This window comes from Polyodon spathula, chromosome 28 (assembly GCF_017654505.1).
Source record: "Polyodon spathula isolate WHYD16114869_AA chromosome 28, ASM1765450v1, whole genome shotgun sequence".
Classification (NCBI taxonomy): domain Eukaryota; kingdom Metazoa; phylum Chordata; class Actinopteri; order Acipenseriformes; family Polyodontidae; genus Polyodon; species Polyodon spathula.
In genome coordinates, this window is record NC_054561.1 from 3,557,026 (window position 1) to 3,579,885 (window position 22,860).

The 22,860-nt window shown below is 41.3% G+C and overlaps 1 protein-coding gene across 1 annotated transcript in view; it reads left to right on the forward strand.

The window, feature by feature from the left end:
* The first annotated feature begins 670 nt into the window (after positions 1–670).
* LOC121301872 (collagen alpha-1(I) chain-like) overlaps positions 671–22,860 on the forward strand; it is a 23,069-nt gene continuing 879 nt past the window's right edge. The window contains exons 1-50 of the mRNA XM_041231549.1: positions 671–880; positions 2,389–2,583; positions 3,012–3,034; positions 3,436–3,480; positions 3,880–3,972; positions 4,100–4,168; positions 4,581–4,625; positions 4,939–4,992; positions 5,334–5,387; positions 5,776–5,829; positions 6,185–6,238; positions 6,348–6,401; positions 6,501–6,545; positions 6,823–6,876; positions 7,407–7,451; positions 7,551–7,604; positions 8,060–8,158; positions 8,260–8,304; positions 8,478–8,576; positions 8,981–9,034; positions 9,241–9,348; positions 9,786–9,839; positions 10,208–10,306; positions 10,677–10,730; positions 11,122–11,220; positions 11,641–11,694; positions 11,997–12,050; positions 12,723–12,776; positions 12,872–12,925; positions 13,149–13,193; positions 13,317–13,415; positions 14,897–15,004; positions 15,507–15,614; positions 16,086–16,139; positions 16,259–16,312; positions 16,700–16,807; positions 17,690–17,743; positions 18,020–18,073; positions 18,608–18,769; positions 19,098–19,205; positions 19,399–19,506; positions 19,860–19,913; positions 20,040–20,147; positions 20,470–20,523; positions 20,703–20,810; positions 21,210–21,263; positions 21,621–21,728; positions 21,823–22,105; positions 22,443–22,633; positions 22,744–22,860. The exon at positions 22,744–22,860 is cut by the window's right edge and continues 126 nt beyond it. Coding sequence (XP_041087483.1) covers positions 799–880; positions 2,389–2,583; positions 3,012–3,034; positions 3,436–3,480; positions 3,880–3,972; positions 4,100–4,168; positions 4,581–4,625; positions 4,939–4,992; positions 5,334–5,387; positions 5,776–5,829; positions 6,185–6,238; positions 6,348–6,401; positions 6,501–6,545; positions 6,823–6,876; positions 7,407–7,451; positions 7,551–7,604; positions 8,060–8,158; positions 8,260–8,304; positions 8,478–8,576; positions 8,981–9,034; positions 9,241–9,348; positions 9,786–9,839; positions 10,208–10,306; positions 10,677–10,730; positions 11,122–11,220; positions 11,641–11,694; positions 11,997–12,050; positions 12,723–12,776; positions 12,872–12,925; positions 13,149–13,193; positions 13,317–13,415; positions 14,897–15,004; positions 15,507–15,614; positions 16,086–16,139; positions 16,259–16,312; positions 16,700–16,807; positions 17,690–17,743; positions 18,020–18,073; positions 18,608–18,769; positions 19,098–19,205; positions 19,399–19,506; positions 19,860–19,913; positions 20,040–20,147; positions 20,470–20,523; positions 20,703–20,810; positions 21,210–21,263; positions 21,621–21,728; positions 21,823–22,105; positions 22,443–22,633; positions 22,744–22,860 — 4,086 coding nt within the window. The 5' untranslated portion in view covers positions 671–798. The remainder of the gene's footprint in view (positions 881–2,388; positions 2,584–3,011; positions 3,035–3,435; positions 3,481–3,879; positions 3,973–4,099; positions 4,169–4,580; positions 4,626–4,938; positions 4,993–5,333; positions 5,388–5,775; positions 5,830–6,184; positions 6,239–6,347; positions 6,402–6,500; positions 6,546–6,822; positions 6,877–7,406; positions 7,452–7,550; positions 7,605–8,059; positions 8,159–8,259; positions 8,305–8,477; positions 8,577–8,980; positions 9,035–9,240; positions 9,349–9,785; positions 9,840–10,207; positions 10,307–10,676; positions 10,731–11,121; positions 11,221–11,640; positions 11,695–11,996; positions 12,051–12,722; positions 12,777–12,871; positions 12,926–13,148; positions 13,194–13,316; positions 13,416–14,896; positions 15,005–15,506; positions 15,615–16,085; positions 16,140–16,258; positions 16,313–16,699; positions 16,808–17,689; positions 17,744–18,019; positions 18,074–18,607; positions 18,770–19,097; positions 19,206–19,398; positions 19,507–19,859; positions 19,914–20,039; positions 20,148–20,469; positions 20,524–20,702; positions 20,811–21,209; positions 21,264–21,620; positions 21,729–21,822; positions 22,106–22,442; positions 22,634–22,743) is intronic.

Consider the following 22,860-nt stretch of genomic DNA (forward strand, 5'->3'; position numbering starts at 1 on the left):
TACATGCAATAATAATGTATACATGAAATACAGCACTAGTTGTCCAGTTATTATAATTGTCGAATGACAACAAATGCATGCCACATCAGCATACTAGACTGTGGAAAACAAAACTGCAAAATAAAATTAATCTGCGACCAAGAACAAAAGACGTTTGTAAAACGTTATCAAAAATATATTCATTTAACACATGTTCGTTCACCTTTGCATTACAATACACTGAAACACCCAAACGAAATTTAAAAGAAACTTGTAGTCTCAATTTATCTAGCAAGTACCCATGTGCCTACTTAATCTGAACATAAAGGATTAAAAAACCTATTAAAATCCAAAGAAACAAAGATGCAGCCCCTCTTTCTTGCTCTCTTCCAAGCCTACAGTTTGTATTTAATTATAACCCATCAACAATTCACAGAAAAAGAGAAGCCATGTGCTGCCAATAGGGTTTTGGATAGTGAGCTGAAAAAAAAGAAGGGGTGTAGGTTTTTACAACCGCCCCACTCCCTGTTTAAACAATAATGATGTTCCATAAGTGTTTAGGGGAAGAAAATGTAAGACTTGGATTGGATGAGGGAGGGGCTTGATTACTTGTATCTGCACAACTTTGCTGGAGAAGCAAGCACCTCCCCAAGGTCTCTTGATCATATAAAAACCAGAGGTGCTTCTCAGTGAAGCAGTAGGAAGTTTCTGCTGAGGTCTGGATTGGAGATACACAGCCGATCCTCACTTGTATGACTGGAGTCTAACAAAGCAAGGATTCACCTGACCTCAAAGAGTCTACATGTCTAATATTTAGACATGTTCAGCTTTGTGGATACCCGGATAGCTTTGCTGCTTGCAGCAACAGTGCTTTTGGCAAGAGGTCAAGGAGAGGATGACGGTAAGAGATGAAAGTTTTAATTTCTTTGCTAATCTGAACACAATAGCATGGCTTTTGGGCACCTATAACCTGTAACAGCACATGGATAATGCTGGTTAAAATTCACAAAGTAGAATTTTAACCAGCAAAGAAAAAGACACAAAGTATAAGCGATTTTGTTATAAAGTTGTCTTACTTGCCTATAGCCTATAGTCCTATTAGCCTTTAGACTATAGTCCTTCTTGCTTATGGCCTGCACTTTATGCTTGGAATATACATAAGAAACACATATTACATGGATCAAAGCTGGGACTCAGTTAAACCATTGCATTCACCCTAAGTTTGTATTCCCTTTGTGGAAACTGTGTTTTCATCTGCAATAAAGTGGATTTGAGAAACGGGAACTCAAAACAAACTTAAAATGATGGTTTCAAGTAATGTCAAGATACTTCGCTCTCAGTGTCAAGGGCGCACTTGCTTTGCGTAAAAGTTAAATGGGTCTTTCATTATTAAAAAAAGAACCTATTTTCGAATAGACAACTGGTTAGATAAAACAAGAATACAACTGCCATTAAGTGTTAAAGCAAATGTCTTTGGTGGCTGAAGTTAACTAGTCTATGTAGCACTTCATCAGAACGTTATTAGATACTGGAGTTTGGCAATGCATTGTATTTCACAGTCCAACAGTGCCGTTTAGAGGTGTAACGCGGTACTGGTTTAAAGATTGCTCACAGACTATGTGAAGCCTACTAGCGAAACGTTTTAACGTAATGAAGACTGCATATGACATTAAATGTTCACAACTCATGAAACCTATACCAGCAGCAGCTTTCAATTCAATTGTATCAAATTACAAATATGCATCAGTTAAATGTATTCCACAGCAGGACTGTATTGCGACAGAAATAAAGCGTTGGCGCCACCTCGCGTCATCTGTTGGAAATTACATTTTTAAATGTGGAATTCCCTTGCACTTTATATTCGATCTAGACTGTAAAATCCTACTCCATTTGGTTCTTTTTCGCTATAAAAGTTATTCATATGCATTTAACAAAATTGCATTAAAAAAACAAGTAACCAAATGGGCTATTAGCCATTGTCATACAATAACAATGCTATTGAAAACCACCCGGACTTCAGAAGATACTTTCGGTAAACGAAAAGAGTTCCATACTTAGCAGCATGTACTAAAATGGGCTGTAATATGCGTGTATGTATTTATTGGTTGATCATGTGTGGTGTATGCAACTTACCGCTAATGAGTCAGTTTACTTCGAGTTACATCATTTTAAACCCCGTTGTATTTCTTACGCTGCGCTCACGACGAAGCATTGCATTGGTGCAACTTTTAAACTTTATTTTTCAATGTATTTATTTATACAGCGCCCTCCATACCACAGTATCTCAAAGCGCTGTGCACGTCGGCTAAAACAAAACGAAGTCTGGAGTATTAAGAAAGTACTAAGCAATTACATAATAGACTTCTTGCTTGTATTTAATCCACCTGTGTCGTTTTTGTTTCCTCGCAGTTTCAGGAGGGAGCTGTATGAAGGATGGTCAGGTGTACAACGACAAAGATGTATGGAAACCAGAACCATGCCAGATCTGTGTATGTGACAGCGGAAACATCCTGTGTGACGAAGTGATTTGTGAAGACACCTCTGACTGCCCCAACCCAGAGATCCCCTTCGGCGAGTGCTGCCCTATCTGCCCTGATTCCGAGGGTAAGTATTATCAACTCTTCTTACCGCTGATCACTTTGAGTCTAGTTTGTGTGGAACAGCCTCGGGGTGAGGGAAGCGGACAGCGGTTGGATACATACTGTAGCAAATAAACAAAACACTCTTGGGAATTCCGGATAATACTACTTTACAAATTTAAAGAACGTTTGACATTCTTGCCATATAAGCAGAGCGTAGTACCATACGTCATGTAATGACATCAGAGGTTAACTGGCCTTAATGACTTCACTTCCTGTAATAATTAGTATAACTTGTTGATGCCTGATAATGTAGGAGCTACAATTTACAATCAACGCGTTTTTCCACCATTTAATATTCTAGGCCACCTAAAGCAGTTGCCAAGTCTAGTGTAATGCAGATGTCAATAAAATCGTTTAATTTTATTTAATTTTCTTTTTTTTTCATTACAGTGTCTCAGGAGCCGGAAGTCGAGGTAAGCAATTTATTATTTCATTATGCAGATGTATTTGTATTTAACTATAAATTATATTTAACTTTTATCCTGTACTATACAAGCATGCATATCAATCATTATCGTGGTTGAAACAGTGGCTTAGTCAAATAGCCTTATGCTGCTTACGACAAAATATATATATATATATATATATATATATGTATATAATATATATATATAATATATATATATATATATTAATATTATATATATAATATTCTGTATAAATATCATTTGGAACACTAAACTATAGAATTTGAAAAGTAAACTTTCATTAGTGGTCACTTGTCTAGCATAACATTATATGCATATGTAGTATCTATTGATGTTGCTTATAATGCATTATATTAATCTTCTTATTTTTCTTTCATCCCCGATAGGGACCCCAGGGACCAAAGGGAGATCGTGGAATGAAGGGTGACAGAGTAGGTATCTCTGGATAACATCACAATGTATCCTAACCAAGTTAAGATCAACTGCACCTTTTACAGTGCTAGGAGGGGGCAGGTATCCATGTAAACAGGATGAAACAAGCAAGCCACCACAGAAGAAACTTTTGCAAAACTCTGTGATGTTAGTTCTAATACACAAACACTGCCCCATGAAAGCATCAACACAGTGATATACCATTCACAAACGCATGCATAAATACATAAATATTTCAACCAGTAATTGGACAATCAAGGCCTAGGTTGCTTCTTCAGGAGTTCCTAAAATGGCTTTCAAACAAAGACCTGTTCTCTCCATTTCCAATAGGCAGGCAACAGCAGGGATGATGTTCAAGGCTTGATTGAAAATTCAATATCTCGTGTTTGTTTTCACAGGGACTTCCTGGTCCTGCTGGTAACGATGGCATCCCCGGCCAACCTGGTCTTCCAGGCCCACCCGGTCCCCCTGGTCCCCCTGGCCTTGGCGGAGTAAGTATCGAATGCAAAACACAATCATTAAATACCCCAACACCCCACCTAGTTCACCCTTCAACGTATTTCAATGCCACCGAAACACTATAGCTCACTAAAGGCATCTTTCTCTTGTTCCTTGCAGAACTTCGCTTCTCAAATGTCTCATGGTTACGATGAAAAATCCACTGGAGTATCTGTGCCAGGCCCCATGGTATGATTTTTTGCTCTTGTCCCTCCTCTGTAGGGCGATTGCCACCAGGAAGCTTCCACGGACCCTTCAACTAGGCATTGAAAGCTTTGGATGAAAACAGAAATGTACCTGAATTTACACAAAGTGAACAGGGCTCATATCAAAGACAGAGGAATATCAGATAGAATCCTATACACAATAGGCCTAGCTAATGGTAATCACCTTTCCCAGGTAGATGCAAATATATAATAAAAGATGTAAACAAAAAGTCCTACAATAACTACTTGTATCTATCCTTTTTTGTGTAATACAATTCATAGCGAGTGTTTACTTAATATTGCTTCTGTAGTATGGAAGACCTTTTTATTAATATTGGGAAATAGGGGGACAGTTATACTGATCAATACTGTAATTTTTTGTTTCCTCTCATTAGGGACCAATGGGTCCCCGTGGTCCTCCCGGCCCCCCTGGTTTAAATGTAAGTAAAACGTTGGATCCTGCTGTCAGTTACTATCAACTATTAGCAGTTAGCAAATAAGTGAGTATATAATCCCATCATATAATCACTCGGCATAGCTTGTTAGTGGCTTAATACATCTAGATGCAGCAGATCAACAAATGTGTACTTGAAGTTTGTAAAAAAATATAAGATTGTACATAGTTAATGACAGATAATAATTTTACCATAATCGTGATAACAATATTGAACTGATTCTAGACATTTCCTACATGTGTCTTTCAAAGAATGGATCACCTGACCTAAATATCGTGTATTTTATTTAACCCTTTAGGGTCCCCAAGGTTTCCCAGGCCCTCCCGGTGAGCCAGGCGAAGCCGGTGCTACTGTAAGTATCAACTACAAGTAATACATTTAGCTAGTTCCAGCGCAAACACTGTAAGATGCTTGATCTACCAATGCAGTATACTGAAAGTTTACTGTAACCTAATTCAATATCTAGCTATATGTCTGCATAACAGCATGAATTTTCTATTCACCCTCATAATCACTGATCAAACTTGTGCAATTCAACCACTGGAACAGTAACTCAGCCATCATCTGTACGTGAAAGAGGGACTTGTTAACTGGATTTTATCTGACATTGATGTGTTTCAAATTCAGCATGCTCTCCACATGAAGATCAATTGTCTTTCCACTCATCCGGTGCTTTGTGTTTCTCTCCTCTAGGGTTCAATGGGTCCCCGTGGCCCAGCAGGCCCCCCTGGCAAGAACGGAGAGGATGTAAGTAGCCCAAATCCTTCAAATCCTTAAAAAAAAATAGAGAATTCCAGTGATCACAATGAAAGTGACCTTTACTGGTCTCTGCTTGATGACAGGTGCATGGGGTAACAACCCTTTGCCTAAAGCCATTTGTTTCCCTACTTGAATTAGACACATTATACTGAATAATCATGGTCAACCATAATAGCTAGTTGCTCTATAATGCTTTCCCTTTCTGTAAAGTATACTTTGTGTACCACTTGACAGTTAATGATAAACTGTCCACAATGAAGAATGTCAACTCACCCCCAATCTCTACATGCTAAATCCCGCTGCATTGTATGGTTAGTTATTGCTGGAGCTTCTCAACTGAACTAATGTTGCCTTTCCTCTTTCCTTTCTTCTTTAGGGTGAATCTGGCAAACCTGGCCGTCCTGGCGAGCGTGGTCCATCAGGTCCTCAGGTAAGGAACCCTTAGATGACCAACCAACCCAAAGACCAATGCAGCTAGAAAGCATGGCAGCTCTATAGCTGCCAATTGGCTGCTACATGCCCCAGGCATGTATGTACTCTGTGATTTAGAAGGCATTGTGCCCTTGATTGTACATAGGGGTCACTGTAAACTTAGCAACGAAATCATAATTTTGAAATTTATGAAAGTCTTCTTAATAAGAATCAACAAAGATCTTAATCACCAGAAAAAAAAAAAAAAACATCTTTACATGAGAATAGCATAGAGAATTTGGATAATTTGAATTGTGTAAATAAGATTTAATCATGCTAATAACATTATCTTCTTCCTTCATTTAATCATCTAGGGTGCTCGTGGATTCCCCGGAACCCCTGGACTTCCAGGCATCAAGGGACACAGAGTAAGCAAACCATCCACAATAATAACAAAAGTTCACTACAAATATAAGTCAGTTTGATTGCTTTGTTGTACCTCCCACCTTCTAAACATTCCTTTTCTTCTTCCAATAGGGTTTCAGTGGTTTAGATGGTAGCAAGGGAGAAACGGGCCCAGCTGGTCCTAAGGTGAGTTGCAAGACAACACTTTTTCTTGTCTATTTTCTTAAATTAAGTGAATATTACTCATTTGCAGTGACTAATGTGTTCTCTCTCATTTCCCAATAGGGCGAGTCTGGTTCATCTGGTGAGAACGGTACCCCCGGAGCAATGGTGAGTTGATCTTTAGTTGGGTCAAATTGGTAGCACCACAAGCAGTTAGAAAAACAATGAAAATCTATAGTGCTATAGTGTAATCCATTATACTGATAGCCATAGGTTTCAAGTCTCAGTTCATTGTCGCTAAAATGGATGAGGATGAAGGGTGTTGCTTATTTCTGTAGAATAAGATATGGAATTCTAGATATAAACAAGCAAATGGTAATAGCCGTCCAGTAGCTTAAATCCTTGGCATGTTTTCTGACAATTTCTTCTCTTTCTCCTCCAATAGGGACCACGTGGTCTGCCCGGCGAGAGAGGTCGTCCCGGTCCCCCTGGAGCTGCTGTAAGTAACCCCGACCTTCAGATTCATAATATTGTCACGGGTCGCTCTTGTTTGGCTTCATCAACCATTGTAGCCCAGCCACCCTTCAAGGATGACCATAGTAACTACCCATGGTGATTAAAGGCACTCACCACCTCTTCAAGGCAGAAACTTTCACCAATGTAGAAGATGGAGAACATCAGGTGGACTTGAGCTCCACACTGTTCTTCAGCATCCCTGCAGATATAACATGCTAGGCTCTCCAGAGGTCCATATGGTGACAAGCACACCATGAGCATAACCCGCAGCATTGATCCAATTACCAATCTAACATAGTGTGATCAGTCTCTACTATTTTTACATACCCCTGTTTACCCTGCTTGAGCAAAGCAAGAAAGCAGTAGGACGGGATCAATTGTGATGAATAACAATTGACTAATTACCTGTAATGCATAACACTGAGTAGATATGACAGCCTCTGTTAGATCTGTGTTCAGCATGTATTCTCCAGTCCTAACCTGACCTGCTTCCTTGTGTTCTTCTTATTGCAGGGTGCTCGTGGAAATGATGGCGCTGTTGGTGCTGCCGGCCCACCTGTAAGTCTAAGTTATTTCATCCAGTGTTTGAAGAACATCATATACAATCATATAACAATGGACAATTCAGTCAACAGTCTCTTTTTTGTTCTTCTTCAGGGTCCTACTGGCCCCGCTGGTGCTTCAGGATTCCCCGGCAGTCCTGGTGCTAAGGTATGTACCCCTTTCCATCAGCACCACTCCCGGACACTGATAAGTGGGCATGAGTGTTTCAGCATGCTCAGAGATATAGATGCAATTGGTCGGGTTTATAAATATCTTATATATCTTTATATTAAAAGTTGCTCATAAGATCCTTCAGAACAGAGGAAAGACACAAAGAAAGGAACAGTGTAACAAATTTATTTCATGAATACCTTGAAATTATATGTGATATATGCTATAGGAGCAGGCTTTTGTACTGTTGAGGTATCCCACGATACCAGTTATTGTAATGTCTTACTTATTCATTTAAATCAACACCCTTCATGTATCTGTAAGACACCACGATTCCAATTAAACTGTCAAGCTAAAGCAGCCTTGCTGTCTTCCATGTTAAGCACATGCTGCCATGTATTCTTGGCTTGCTATTGCAATGGTGCTGAGCACAATTTCTTGTTCCACCACAGGGTGAGGTTGGTCCTGCTGGTGCTCGTGGTTCTGATGGTGCCCAGGGAGCTCGTGGTGAGCCCGGTAACCCCGGACCTGCTGGTGCTCCTGGAGCTGCTGTAAGTATTATGAGACATTACCAACTTATCCTCACAGTCGTCCCACCCCCTAACACTGGGACATCACAACTAAACTGCGTCTTTCTCTGTCTTGTTTCTAGGGCAACCCCGGAACTGATGGTCATGCTGGTGCCAAAGGCGCAACTGTAAGTATTGTTTATGGATTCTTGCTTTTTCATATATATATATATATATATATATATATATATATATATATATATATATATATGTGTGTGTGTGTGTGTGTGTGTGTGTGTGTGTGTGTTATTCATTTTCACTTGTGTGCTAACACCTGTTTTGTTGTTGCTGCCCCCTATAGGGTGCTCCCGGTATTGCTGGTGCCCCTGGCTTCCCTGGACCACGTGGTCCTCCTGGTCCTCAAGGCAATGGTGGTCCACCTGGTGCTAAAGGCAACAATGTAAGTTTCTGCCAATTAAACTGACTATAATTAGCGTATGATTCCCTCAAAGACCGTTCTTAGCTTATCGTTGAGATGCGTGTGGTCCCACACAGCCCAACAACTTAATCAGGCAGCAAGAAAACAAACTCCAAATAATATCCCAAAAGTGCTTCAATTGAACTTGTGTGAGAAAATATCCCGTCTTGGAGTTCTTATCTGAGAAAGAGGCTTGTTTCAGCCCCAGTGTTTCAGCCTTAAACGACCAGACAGAGAACTCAAGAGTAGCTTGGCCTCTGTTTTGTAAAGCTCATTTTCAATTAGATGTTGACATAAAATGAAATCCATACTTAAGCCATATCTAGGAAGGAGAGTAAAAACTAAATATACTCTTAAATCTTCTTATGTTGTTATTTGTATTTTAGGGTGAATCTGGTGCTCCTGGTGCAAGAGGCGAAGCTGGCGCTAAAGGCGAACCTGTAAGTATACCCTTTGATTGTATTAACTACTGTGTCTTTTCACACTGATTGCTGTAGCAACCCACTGACAGTTGTGTTCTAGAAGATTGTAGTGACATTGGTACACTTTGATTGGATTTTTTTTAAAGCATATTTTGCAAATAGCTTCTCCTGATCTTTAAGAATAAACTGACTGTACTGAAACTCTCAACTGCTTTTTTGTTTAGGGTACACCTGGTGTGCAAGGACCCCCAGGAGCCGCTGGTGAAGAAGGCAAAAGAGGTGCCCGTGGAGAGCCTGGCTCAATCGGTCCCCCCGGCCCCAGTGGCGAGCGTGTAAGTCCATCTTTCTGCACTCTCACCTTTTTGACTAAAAAAAAATGTATCTCACTTGTCCAAAATCCACTACATATCTTAGCTGTAAAAAAAATAAACTGCAGGTGGGAGAATTAAACCTCCCTTCTCTTTAGAAATAAATGAAAGAGAAAATTATGAAACTATTATTTAATATCTGATGTGCTGATACTTATAATAGGATTTCCAAGCCAGCAGTCTGGGCAACTGGCAAAAGTAAATGGTGTGTTATAGTCTAAATATGCACATACTTCTTATTGTAGCACTAAAATGTGCATTGATGTATACAAGGATGCCTCAGAAGTTAGACTGAGGGAGAACTAAAATGCTACCATAGGCAGAATTGTAAATCCTAAGATGAGGCAGATCAGGGGTGCTGTGCTTTCCTTTTTTCATATTCCCTGTTTGTGTCATTACAGGGTAGCCCTGGTGGCCGTGGTTTCCCTGGTGCTGATGGATCAGCTGGTCCCAAAGTAAGCATTCGGATACCTGCATATAGATTCCTTGAACAATTGAATATTATAGTAGATGGATGTCTTAATATGTACCATAAACCTTCAAAACAACAATTTGATGATATGCCTAGAATATTGTATTAAAGACACACATTATATTTATATAAATACATGTTCATAATATATGGGTGCATTTAATAACAAGGTTAAAAAAGGAGTACTCAAACTACAGGGTACTACAGGTAGTTTTAAAAGGCTTTACACATTTGGAAAGGAGCTGTCTAAGGTGCTGAAAGTGACCACGCATTCACTTTACAGTATAATACAATGCAATCAAGTAGCATTCTGCTGTTGCTAAACCCCTGTGTGCTTCACTCCTATAACAGGGTAGCCCTGGTGAGCGTGGATCTGCCGGCGTTCCTGGTGCCAAGGGATCCCCTGGTGAAGTTGGCCGCTCTGGTGAGCCTGGCCTGCCCGGTGCTAAGGTGAGTGCCAGAATACAAGAAACTTTAACCTCTGCAATGTGTGTCGCTGGCTCCAGCCTGAGCCTCACGCTTGCAAATGTTGAGGTGCATAAACTGGAGGAGACACGGCGTATAGAGTATTTTGTTACATGCCCCCCTCGATAAGGCATCAGACACAACTGCTAGCTCTGCTAGAGGAGTCACCCTTCTAATCAAATAGGTAGAGTTCAGCTAAAGACTTAATTACATGGGTGCCAGTTCAGTACAACACTTCAGATCAACACTTCAGGTAGAAAGCCCCAGTATTGAAAGCATGCCCATATCTAAACACATCAGTGGTAACATCATTGAAAGGTTAGCCTAATGTCTTCTCCTTCTTCTACCATTTTAGGGTCTGACTGGTAGCCCTGGGAGCCCTGGCCCTGATGGCAAGACTGGTCCTGCTGTAAGTAATTCTAATATACTAGTACCTAGAAATGTGTTTAACAATATGCAGAAATCAATATATGAGCAAAAGATATACTGTTCATTACATACAGAAAGTAACTGACAAACAGAAACAATGCTATATGGTGTTAATTTAATTAGCTACATATTTCTGCTTCTGTGCTATATGCAGATTGCTGAATATAGCACATTACTGCACAGTATATAGTACAAGCATTTATTAGACTGTGACTATCGACATGATAGCTACCATAAGAACAAGTAAATATATACTTATTGATAAATGAATGATGTATAATGTATCTTGTTAATTTTAAATAAGCTTTTTTGGTGCACTTCCACTCAAATTAGTTGTCCAATGGTCTTTTAACTCTTTTTCTTTCAAACAGGGCCCTGCTGGTCAAGATGGACGAACTGGCCCCCCCGGCCCCACTGGTGCAAGAGGTCAACCCGGGGTCATGGGATTCCCTGGACCCAAGGGTGCTGCTGTAAGTACTGAGGACATGGTGGTGGTGGTGGTGGTGGGGGGGTGGACCCACAGAATGTCACGTTTTTTCTTACAGTGCAAAAAATAAAACCCTCTCATTAAAATAAATAAATAATTAAACTAGCTTCAGCACTATTATTAATTCCTATCTACTTATAATTGGTGTTTGTTCATATATATATATATATATATAATATATTATATATATATATATATAATATATATTATATATATATATAGTTGTCCTTCATTTGTCTCTAAGCTCTGATTTGAGTCCTGAATACTATGAGACTCGTAACAGGTGAAACAGCTCATACATCACTTACAAATATGCATTGACTCAGGATGTTAAATCTGGACATTTACTATATGTAAGTGTTTTTTATCTGAAATCTCAAAGGCTCCTTCTGCTCTTCCCTAGGGTGAAGCTGGAAAGCCTGGAGAGAGAGGTGTTGTTGGTGCCCCTGGTGCTCTGGTAAGTATTTGCACCTTTTAAGCAGTATATAAGTGTTAGTTTAAAGATATAAACTACTTGTTGGGCCTAGGAGCCTTGTTTACATGTAAAAGCAGCTTATGCTGGTTCCTCTGTTTATATAACAAGTTATGTGACTTTATATAGACAAATCATACATAAGCATGCTAAATAAATCCAATTTTATACAAGCACTAATAGAATGTACACATTAACATAAAGACAGAACCTTTGGTTTTACCTGCATGTTACTGGACACCATATTTCCCCTGTTTTGGTCATTTTTATCACTCTTTCCTATCTAGGGCGCCCCTGGCAAAGATGGTGATGCTGGTGCTCCTGGTCCTTCTGGCCCTGCTGTAAGTAGTATATTTTATTGTATTAATATTAACAAAATGCTCATACAGTTAACATTATTGATTTTAGTGGCCAGGAATTAAGGCCTTATCAGTTGTCATGGTTACATACAATCTACACAGGAAGCCAACAGAACTACAACTGACCACGGCTTTGGGTCTAACAAATACAAGAGCTGTGGCATTCCAAAACATCAGTTTATCCTGATGTACCCTTGAGGCACTATCTTACCATGACTTATGCCCCGTTTCGACTGCCTGTGCTCCCAGCTACCGCAAAAAACTGAGCATTTGCACGGCTCACCCAAGCATCTGAGCTCAGCTATCTGGTCAGGTTTTGTATCTCATGCTCGATGTAGCCAAACTGAGTACAAAGGAACTGCATCATCATGTAGTCAAGAGGTGTGTGTAGAAAATATTTTTTTATGGAAATCACTACTATTGTGGCAGATTTTCTATCAGACAGGTAAAGCAGAAAACTTGGTTAAGTTGAACAGTGTTCAATTCAGCACAAAAGACAAAAATCTAATGCTGTATTGTTTTTTTTTTTGTTTGTTTGTTTGTTTTTTAATTCATGATAAACACAATGACAAAGCCTGGCTGTTTGTTTGCCCAGATTCCTTTTTATTTGTAAAACAGTTAAGTTCATGTTTGATATATTTTGCTTAATTTCAGGGTCCCGCTGGTGAGAGAGGTGAAGGCGGTCCAGCTGGTGCTCCTGGATTCCAGGTAAGCCACTCCTGCCTGAAAAAAAAGGGGGTTTGTTTTACCTTTAATTTTTTTTAATAAAACATGATAATATTCATATTATTTGTCTCTTATAGGGTCTTCCTGGACCTCAGGGAGCTTCTGGTGAACCTGGCAAGCCCGGTGAACAGGTACATCCAAAGGATTTTCGATAATTGTAATGTTGTACCATTAGGCTAAAATTAGGAAAGCATTACGATGAACAGCATTACGATGAAGCCATTAATGTGTAAAGCATACTCAGTCACTAACAGGAAAAAAAAAAAACACGCAGAAGCACAGCATGAATCCCCAAACTCTGTACTGCTAATGAATGCCACGGCTGACTGTTTTCTTTCTTTCCCCCCTATACAGGGTGTCCCTGGAGATGTTGGAGCCCCTGGCCCAGCAGGCTCAAGAGTATGTATTTGCTTATCTGAAGGCAACTTCAGCATTCATACTGCTAGTGATCTCTTGCTGTTGGTGATCCACAGATTCCCTGTCCCTAATGGCCTATTTTCCTTATCTTTTGGCCCTTCTTAGGGTGAGAGAGGTTTCCCCGGTGAGCGTGGTGGCCCTGGAGCAATTGGTCCTGCTGGAGCTCGTGGTTCTCCTGGTTCTCCTGGGAATGATGGTGCCAAGGTAAGACTTTAAAAAAAAATGACATTAGCATCACATGCCTGCAGTGTTAGAATCTAGCCTTTACAGTGCAGTCCGTTTGTAAGAATCACATCCGTCCCGGGTGTTTTGATTCTTATAAGCGGTTGATTCTTAAAAGTGGACCAATATGATTATTGTGGTGCAGAATCAAACTTAGTATGAGAACGATAAGAGCTTGTTCCCTGGCTACAGTGTAATGGGTTGACCACTAGTTGTCACGAGTTCCCGCATGTATGCACGCCCACGAAAAATCCACAGCTGCTTTCCTTAACGAATTATAGGTAATAGTCAATTGGTTAACTACTTGTTAAAGTTAATGACACCTCGATAGAGATGGCTTAGCCAATAGCTTTGTAATGGGGGATATAGAGGCATAAGGAAGCAGAAGTAACAAAAAGAAAACAAAACTTGAGTAAGAGATCTAGTGTTTGTTCCACACAAAGAACTGCTAGTTAGTGCTGCAGCTGAGAGAGAGGTTTATTTTGTTTGTTTTATTAGCGGTTGTTTCGCCACCACAATGTAAGAAAAATAAAACCAACACCGGTTTAAAACTATAAATCAAGACTCCAGTCTGATAATTCACACTGTCCTCGGCCACTCTGTCACATTACAGTTAGCAAAAACATGCCATCATCAGTTTAAATACACTATACAGATGTCAATGGTGCTCAATCACTGAGGACAATACATCAAAACAAGTCCTCATGGGTAAGCAGCTTGTTATATGATCACGATTATGTTTACTCAAGGCTGCAGATATTTTACTACAGTATAACTGAGAAGCGATCGTCTTGTCATGGTGCTTAGTTTAACTGCTGTGCAGTGTTACGTGTAATGGCCTTTGAATTAAAATGTCATTACAGTACAGTATTTTACTGTAAGGACTACCACTGCATTTATACACCTATGGCTTACTTATTTTCTGTTGCAATGCAAGTCTCACAGTTTTTCATTAAACAGAGATGCAAAGCGCTGCAATCCTCTCCCCTCCTCCTCCTCCTCCCCTCCTCCTTACCGCACCACGCCATCTACATGCATATCACACAATAACATTGCTGCACTCAGTATCTATTCAAGGAATGTGTATATCACTCAAGATGTGATCAAATTCAAATTCAAAAACAGCTTTATTGGCTTTACACGTCATTGCACTTGATCAAGTACCGTAGTACATGTAGTCAGTTTGTCCCGAAATGATTCTTATAAGCGGATTGCTTGATTCTTACAAGCAGATTATTTTATATTAGTAACTATAGGAATGGTTTTGTCCCAGTGTTTTTTATCACTATGTGTGGTTCATTCTTATATCAGTGATTCTTATAAACGGAGTACACTGTTGTAGGCCTGTGGAAGATAATATACTGTACTTGCTATCCCTTATAATGAACACCTTGGTGGTGAATTGCTGCAGATGTACAGTGGTGATCTTGCCTGTTAACGATACCCATTCTGTCTTCCCACAGGGTGAAACTGGTGCTGCTGGTGCCCCTGGTAGTCAAGGTCCTCCTGGTCTGCAGGGAATGCCTGGTGAGCGTGGTTCCGCTGGCCTGCCTGGCGTCAAGGGAGATAGAGTAAGTACCTGGTGCTCATTATCATTTGCTGTGCCAATACATGCACTAAAGAAGGCCAGTGCCGGGTCAGATGAAGTAGGTAAGACTGCAACTGATAATCCATGGTGCTATCAAATGACCCAAAATATACCCACCCTATTCCTCAAATACACACCTATATCAAATATAGGTATGTCAACTACTTGCTTCGCATAATCATGAATCATGTACAGTGCCTAAAAATAAATATAACCAGTATATGTTGATGTGAGTTACAACCTCTCTGTTGATGTCCAGACTTTTCACTGATACAATATGGGTGATAAAGAAAAAGTAGTTTGGTATTTCAATAAAATATATTGTGGTACATTTGTATGCTTTCATATAATATATACAGCTATTGATAAGAATCTCCAACACAGAACAACCCAGCAACATCAGCACCCTCCTGTTTACTACACATAAAGTAGGACTGGGTTTGAATGGATAGTGAATAATAATGAGTTTGGCTCTCTACCTCTAGGGTGACGCTGGTGCCAAGGGTGCTGATGGCGCCCCTGGCAAGGATGGTATTCGTGGAATGACTGGTCCTATTGGTCCCCCTGGCCCATCTGGTGCTGCTGGTGACAAGGTGAGTGAACTTGCACATGGTCAGATCAACTGACAGTAGTGCTTGTTGGAAACGCATTGACCACAGCCTCCACTAAGCAGCTGATCCAAACTAAGCACCTTTTGTAGAAGTAAAAATCTATTTACCTGGTCTAAAACCCATGGAAGTAAATGAAGAATGCACTTGTGAAGATAATTAGATCCCAAACACCTACTTGTAGAGCATGTGGAAGCCTGTTGAATAATCTCAGGATCCATACCAGTGGCAGACATAGGGTTCACAGAAATGGTAGGCAGTTGAATATGTGAGGTAGGCAAATTAAACGTGCGCTCTGTTCAAAACATTTTTAACACCCCGGGAAATTGGTAGCAACTGAAATAATTATGTCCGCCACTGATCCCTACATTAGCTATAGATCCCCTGTGTTTGATCTCAATGCTGCTAGAGTATCAATGCACTACACTAATCCTTTGTTGTTCTCTCTCTCTGTAGGGTGAAGCTGGTCCAGTTGGCCCCGGTGGTCCCACTGGTGCCCGTGGTGCCCCTGTAAGTATCTACTCCTCCATTATAGAGACCCTCCTTTGCACACAGATCCAGTTTAATCCTTCCAATGATGTGTCCCATGCAAAAGCCAATACACATTTGTTCCGTTTCTCATCTCCTAGGGCGAGCGCGGTGAGCCTGGCCCTGTTGGACCTGCTGGATTTGCTGGACCTCCTGTAAGTATCCTGCTTAAAAAAACCATGCATAAAAACATGACGTACCCCAATGGTTAAAGCTCGGGATTGGGAAGAAAGAGGATAGGGAGATCCTACACCATCGATCATCCAGAAATCACTACAACAAACAATGCTGCTAAAAAAACCTAATTCTGATGCTGTTTGATATATAGGATAGTATTGTTGGAATTACTTTAGTTAACTTTAGTTTACTGGTAATGCCAATTGAATTGCAGCTAGACCTCGGCATAGGGTTTTAGTTAGTAAATGTAATGGCTAAAGTTGAGTTACAATGCAGACTTCTCAAAGTAAGCAGCCCTGTGATCAGTAGGGCTGCTTCTGAACATCCAGTGATCCTCCTATTTCTTCTCTCTTCTGTACCTATAGGGTGCTGATGGACAGGCTGGTGCTAAGGGTGAACCTGGTGACACTGGTGCCAAGGGTGATGCTGGTCCTCCCGGTGTTGCTGGCCCAACTGGTGCTCCTGGACCTGCTGTAAGTATAACAGTACTTCCACCACCCTTTGCAGAAACACTAGTAGTTGGTATAACAGACCTTGATTACCACTAAGCATGGTCTACCTTACTTAAGGTAACATTTGCATACATGCCAACAGTCCCTATATGGTCGGGACAGTCCCGATTTCCTAGCAAATGTCCCATGTCCCGATGCATAGGAAAAAAGTCCCGATATTTACCCATAGAAAAAGAAATCATTTATTTTGCACAGTAGAGTTAGTGAGAACCACACGCTGTGCCCTTCGTGTGGCTGACACATCTGCTGATCACTAACTTATACAAAGGTCTATTTTTAATTTTTTTTACTGTCATGATGGTCATGTGCTGAGTTGGGGGGTTTGAGTGTTTTTTGCATATGACCCCCTCCCATGTGTATGATGCATATGACCCCCCGCCCCCCCCCCCCCCAGGGGACAAGTGTTAATTGCACTGTATGCATTAGGTCTTCCAACATTAGTGCTAATCAGGGTCTGTAAAACATACCATACAGTGGGTGTTATGTTACCTGTTCAAGAGCAGTGAACACAGTCCAGTTGAGCTGTACAAAGCCACAGTCCACCGTGTGACAGTTAGGTGCAGCATGATTGACAGTATTAGTTGGTAAAGGCATACCTGTTGTACATTTCAGGTGAATTGAGTCCATAGCATTGCACTAAAATGTCGGTATTTGCCCATAAACAAAATGATCTTTAATGAAACAGGAAAGCTTTTTTTGTTTTTGTTCTATAATAACAATGCATCGCATTATTAGTACTGGTATAGAGAAAGCCACTTAAAATACTTAAATATTGAGCTTTTAATTGATACCCCTAATGAGTTGAATACTGAATGCCGATATTAATTGTTTCTCTTTTTCTAGGGTAACGTCGGTGCAACTGGTCCTAAAGGATCCCGGGGTGCAGCTGGTCCTCCTGTAAGTTTTTAGTTGTGTCTTTTCTAAATAAAATAGTAAACATTTTAATACACAATCATTCATAGCACAGTAGCAAAAACACAAAACAACAATACCTATAACTATTCTATTAATATATTGTACATTTGACTTATTAATTACTTAAAAAACAGAATGCATTATATGTATTCTTTGTAAGAATGAATCTATATATATATATATATATATATTATATATTATATATATATATATATATATATATATATAAATCTTATCTATTAATTTTCTTCCCTCTAGGGTGCAACTGGTTTCCCTGGTGCTGCTGGGAGAGTTGGTCCCCCAGGCCCAGCTGTAAGTAACTTCTCCTGAGTGGATATATCCCTGAATGACTTGATGCAGATCCATCTGATGCATTTCCCTTCACCTGCCACCAGGGGGAAGCATTTCCTACTGCAACAACAGTCATGAACCAATCCTACTGTACTGTAGCATTCCGATTATTATTTATCAATAATTGCTCTACAGTCTAATGGATTTCTGGCAGCAAGGCCGTAGTTGTAAAAAGACCGTCCTGTTACGAAGTGAAATTGAACCCCCAACACTTCTTAAAAAAACAGATGGACAATATGCATACAGTTAGTACTAGCAATAACCCCTAGTATTTTACACACTGGATGCCTCCATAGAACGAATGATAATGGACATCCACCTCAGTAAATAGTGATATCTACCTTGGCATCACTAACTCAAAACCAAAGCAAGTCCAGATTCTACAGTACTTCCGTACATGTCAGGTACTAACCAACAAGGTGCTTCAAGGCAGTAGCTAGTGAACTTTGATGTTGGGCACTGTTAGTACTAACCCTCTCTCTTGTTGATTCACAGGGTAACACTGGTGCCCCTGGCCCCCCTGGCCCCAGTGGTAAGGAAGGACAGAAAGGTAACCGTGGTGACACCGGCCCCGCTGGCCGAACTGGCGAGCCTGGCCCAGCTGGACCTCCCGGCCCTTCCGGCGAGAAGGGTTCTACTGGCAGCGATGGTGCCCCTGTAAGTATGGACCACCCAGCACAACTGGATTCACCTGTATATTGTAAGAAGCTGGCATTAGGAGGAATAGTGTCAAATTAATAATATGGGACCCAAGCATTGGCAAAGCTAGCATCTCCGTGACCTTGTGAACCTTTATGGAGTCTGAGGTTTTGTCAGGGTATCTACTAAGAGGTGGGTCAGTAGTAATATTCACAGTATGGCTATTATATAGCATTCATAGATGATGTTTTGTTTGACATTGGTAATCTAGCAATAATAGGTGCTGTCAGTGTATACCCTTGAGAGCAATGTTAACACCTTTTCCCTTGTCTTTCTTTGCCAATAGGGTCCTTCTGGTATTCCTGGACCTCAAGGTATTGCTGGACAGCGTGGTATTGTTGGGCTTCCCGGACAAAGAGGAGAGCGTGGTTTCTCTGGTCTTCCCGGCCCCACAGTGAGTATCTGTTCAGATTTCAAACCGGTCCTGAAGCAAAAAGTCTAGTGTTCTCAAGACTTAAGTCTTACAAACTCTCATATTATTCTTTATACCAAGAAAGAACAGCCAGCACTTGGATTAGGCTGTATTTTCAGTTTGGTAGTTCAGGCTTGCAATGTCATCAGTGCCGTCTGGTCTATTTGTCATACAGGGCGAGCCTGGCAAACAAGGACCCAGTGGTCCCTCTGGTGAGCGCGGTCCCCCCGGCCCAATGGGCCCCCCTGGCCTGTCTGGTTCTCCTGGTGAAGTTGGCCGTGAGGTAAGCCGGACCCCTTAAAAATACATTTCTCCAACACTGCTTGAACCAATAGTCTGGAAGCCTTTTACAAATCAAAAAGAGGCAGCACGCAACCATGGCAACTGCAGCATAAACAACTAGACCTAACTTAATACACCTCACAGTCAGTTATGCTTGTTATGCTTACATAATCAGTTAGCCTACTTACATATAAAATACATACAATGGAAATTACAGTGCATATAAAGCATTATATTATGCTGTGTTATACCTGTAACACTAGTTAACGCCATCTGTAAATCACTACCATACATTCCCAGGAGCATTGTACAATATTTCAAATGAACCTCTTTACTGATCTTTTCTCCGTACAGGGTGCTCCTGGTAAAGAGGGTTCTCCTGGTCGCGACGGTGCTGCTGGTCCTAAGGTAAGTGTGTCCCGCCAGCAGGGGGCACCTATAGGTGTTGCTCCTTGGTGATATTATTGTAGTTGGCCATGGCGTGACCCTCGACTCGCTGGCTGACTCTTGCCTGTATCTTCCTCTACCTGGTAGGGTGACCGCGGTGAAGCTGGTGCAGCTGGCGCTCCTGGTGCCCCCGGTGCTCCTGGCCCTCCCGGAGCAGTTGGCCCTGCTGGCAAGCAAGGGGATCGTGGAGAGACTGTAAGTATCCATCCAACCAACCAACCCGTTTGTACAACAAACATATCTTAAAGTAAACTGTAAATGCATTTTCCTAGCTCACCTATAGTTCAGCGACTTCAATAAGAGATCAGTTGATTATGACACATATATGATATTTAACAACCTGATAGAACTGTTACACTTGGCTCTCGAATATATCAAAATATTCCTCAAGCATTTAGAATCTGCTTGTTCGACATACTTTGACTGAGTACCAGATGTGCTTCTTGGTTTAGCTATATGCTTCCTATAAAACCTTTTCTAAATAATAACTTGTTTCTTTTCTTCTTTTCTCTTCTAGGGTCCTGCTGGCCCTGCTGGTCCCGCTGGCCCTGCTGGTGCTCGTGGAGTTGCTGTACGTACCTGTTTTTTTTTTTTCAAATATCAACACTTTTTTACAACACAAAAATTTAATTATTAAACTGTATTTCAACTGGCCTTTTCATAAAACAATACAGTAATATATTTACAGATTGTGCTCCAGCAGTGAAACAGGCATCTAACCAGACAGACTTTTTCTCTCTTCCTCGACAGGGTGCTCAAGGCCTTCGTGGTGACAAGGGCGAGGCTGGTGAAGCTGGAGAGAGAGGCCTGAAGGGACACAGAGGCTTCACTGGTCTGCAAGGTCAGCCTGGTCCACCCGTAAGTTAAAAACATTCCCACTTTTACAGGCTACATTCTCAAATTATCTGGACGAGGACCTCCATTTAGAGCTAAAGCCCAGTGTACAACACAAACTCACCTACTGTACTGGGAGATTCCCTAGTTCATTTACAATAGCTTAGCAGCTCTTAAACAGCAGGTGAACAGGTTGTCACTCCCTCTAGGGTGCATTCTTCACCTCCACGGGAAACCCTAGTTTCAGTCAAACATTAACCCATTAAGAGCCATTGTCAGGGTACTTTGTGATTTTTTAACTGGCATCTACCTGTTATTTTAATGCATAAGCTCACTCACAAAGGTGTCAGTTACAGCCATTTTTGAATGGCTTATTCAAATAGGACTAAAATATTTTTTTCATTTCTTCATCTTATTTATCAGGGCCCCCACGGAGAACAAGGTCCTGCTGGTGCTTCTGGCCCCGCTGGCCCCAGAGTAAGTATCACTATATGTTATATTTGCTTACAAATATGTGGATGCTGTAAATATTAAGATATCTACACATTTCAGCCCCATGAGACAGTTTGGTGATCATTGGAGTGGTTCATTAAATGTAAAGCTGTCAAGATCAATATTTAATTAAACATTAAAAATAATTAAAAATATATAAATATAAATAGCTAGCAATGCTAATATGTTAGATGCATGGACAGAAAGAATAACTAGATTCTTAAGATTCAGAGAGATACATTTCAGATAGATTACATCATTACTCCAAGTATAAATTGATCAGAACCTTACTGCCAACCTGTTGCTAAACTTGGCCTCTTTCTACCTCTCCCTGTTCTCTAGGGTCCCGCTGGCTCTGCTGGTAGTCCTGGTAAAGATGGTGCCAGCGGTATGCCCGGTCCTATTGGCCCACCTGGTCCCCGTGGTCGCACTGGTGAAATTGGACCTGCTGTAAGTCTTCAATCCATCAAACTTAAATCTGTAAATCATGGTGTTCCCTTACGGCTCTCATAATCTCTCTCTCTCTCTTCTTGCAATAATCCAGGGTCCTCCCGGTATTCCTGGTCCCCCTGGCCCCCCAGGCCCACCCGGCGGCGGATTCGATTTCGGTTTTGTTGCTCAGCCCGCTCAGGAGAAGGCCCCCGATCCCTTCCGTCACTACAGAGCTGACGACGCCAACGTTGCCCGCGACCGCGATCTCGAGGTCGACACCACCCTCAAGTCCCTGAGCCAGCAGATCGAGAACATCCGCAGCCCCGAGGGCACCAAGAAGAACCCCGCCCGCTCCTGCCGCGACCTGAAAATGTGCCATCCTGAATGGAAGAGCGGTAAGAGCCACAGCAAACCTGCTTCCTGACTCTACCTGATAGTGGGTGCCAAGTAAAATGCATAAGACAAGACCCCTCTTAGGAGTTTGAGCTATATACTGAGTAAACCTGTTAATAAACTAATAAGCAACTGGCGATTTGTCTGCAAACTAGTAAACCCACAGCAGTAAACCTGTCTTATTTATATTAATTTGCACATCCCTTTTAATACACTGTGCATCACAAATGGTAGAACGTTCATAGTGGCAAGTAAAATGTCATGACATTGAATTAAATGAAGATTTCATTGACCCCTCCCCTGCCTTTTCTCTCTCTCACTCTCTCTCTCCATCCTCAGGCGAGTACTTTGTTGACCCCAACCAGGGCTGCACTTTGGATGCCGTGAAGGTCTACTGCAACATGGAGACTGGCGAGACTTGCGTCTACCCAACCCAGGCCAACATCCCACAGAAGAACTGGTACACCAGCAAGAATGCCAAGGACAAGAAGCATGTCTGGTTTGGCGAGACAATGAGCGATGGGTTCCAGGTATGGGTCTCCTAGTTCTCGAACGGCACTTTCCTGCCGCTGGTTGATCCTTTATTTTGGTTCCTGGCTTCCCAGTATAGTAACTTCTGTTCATCTGTTCACCTCCACAGTTCGAATATGGTGGAGAGGGCTCCAACGCTGATGATGTCAACATCCAGCTCACCTTCCTGCGTCTGATGGCCAACGAGGCATCCCAGAACATCACATACCACTGCAAGAACAGCATC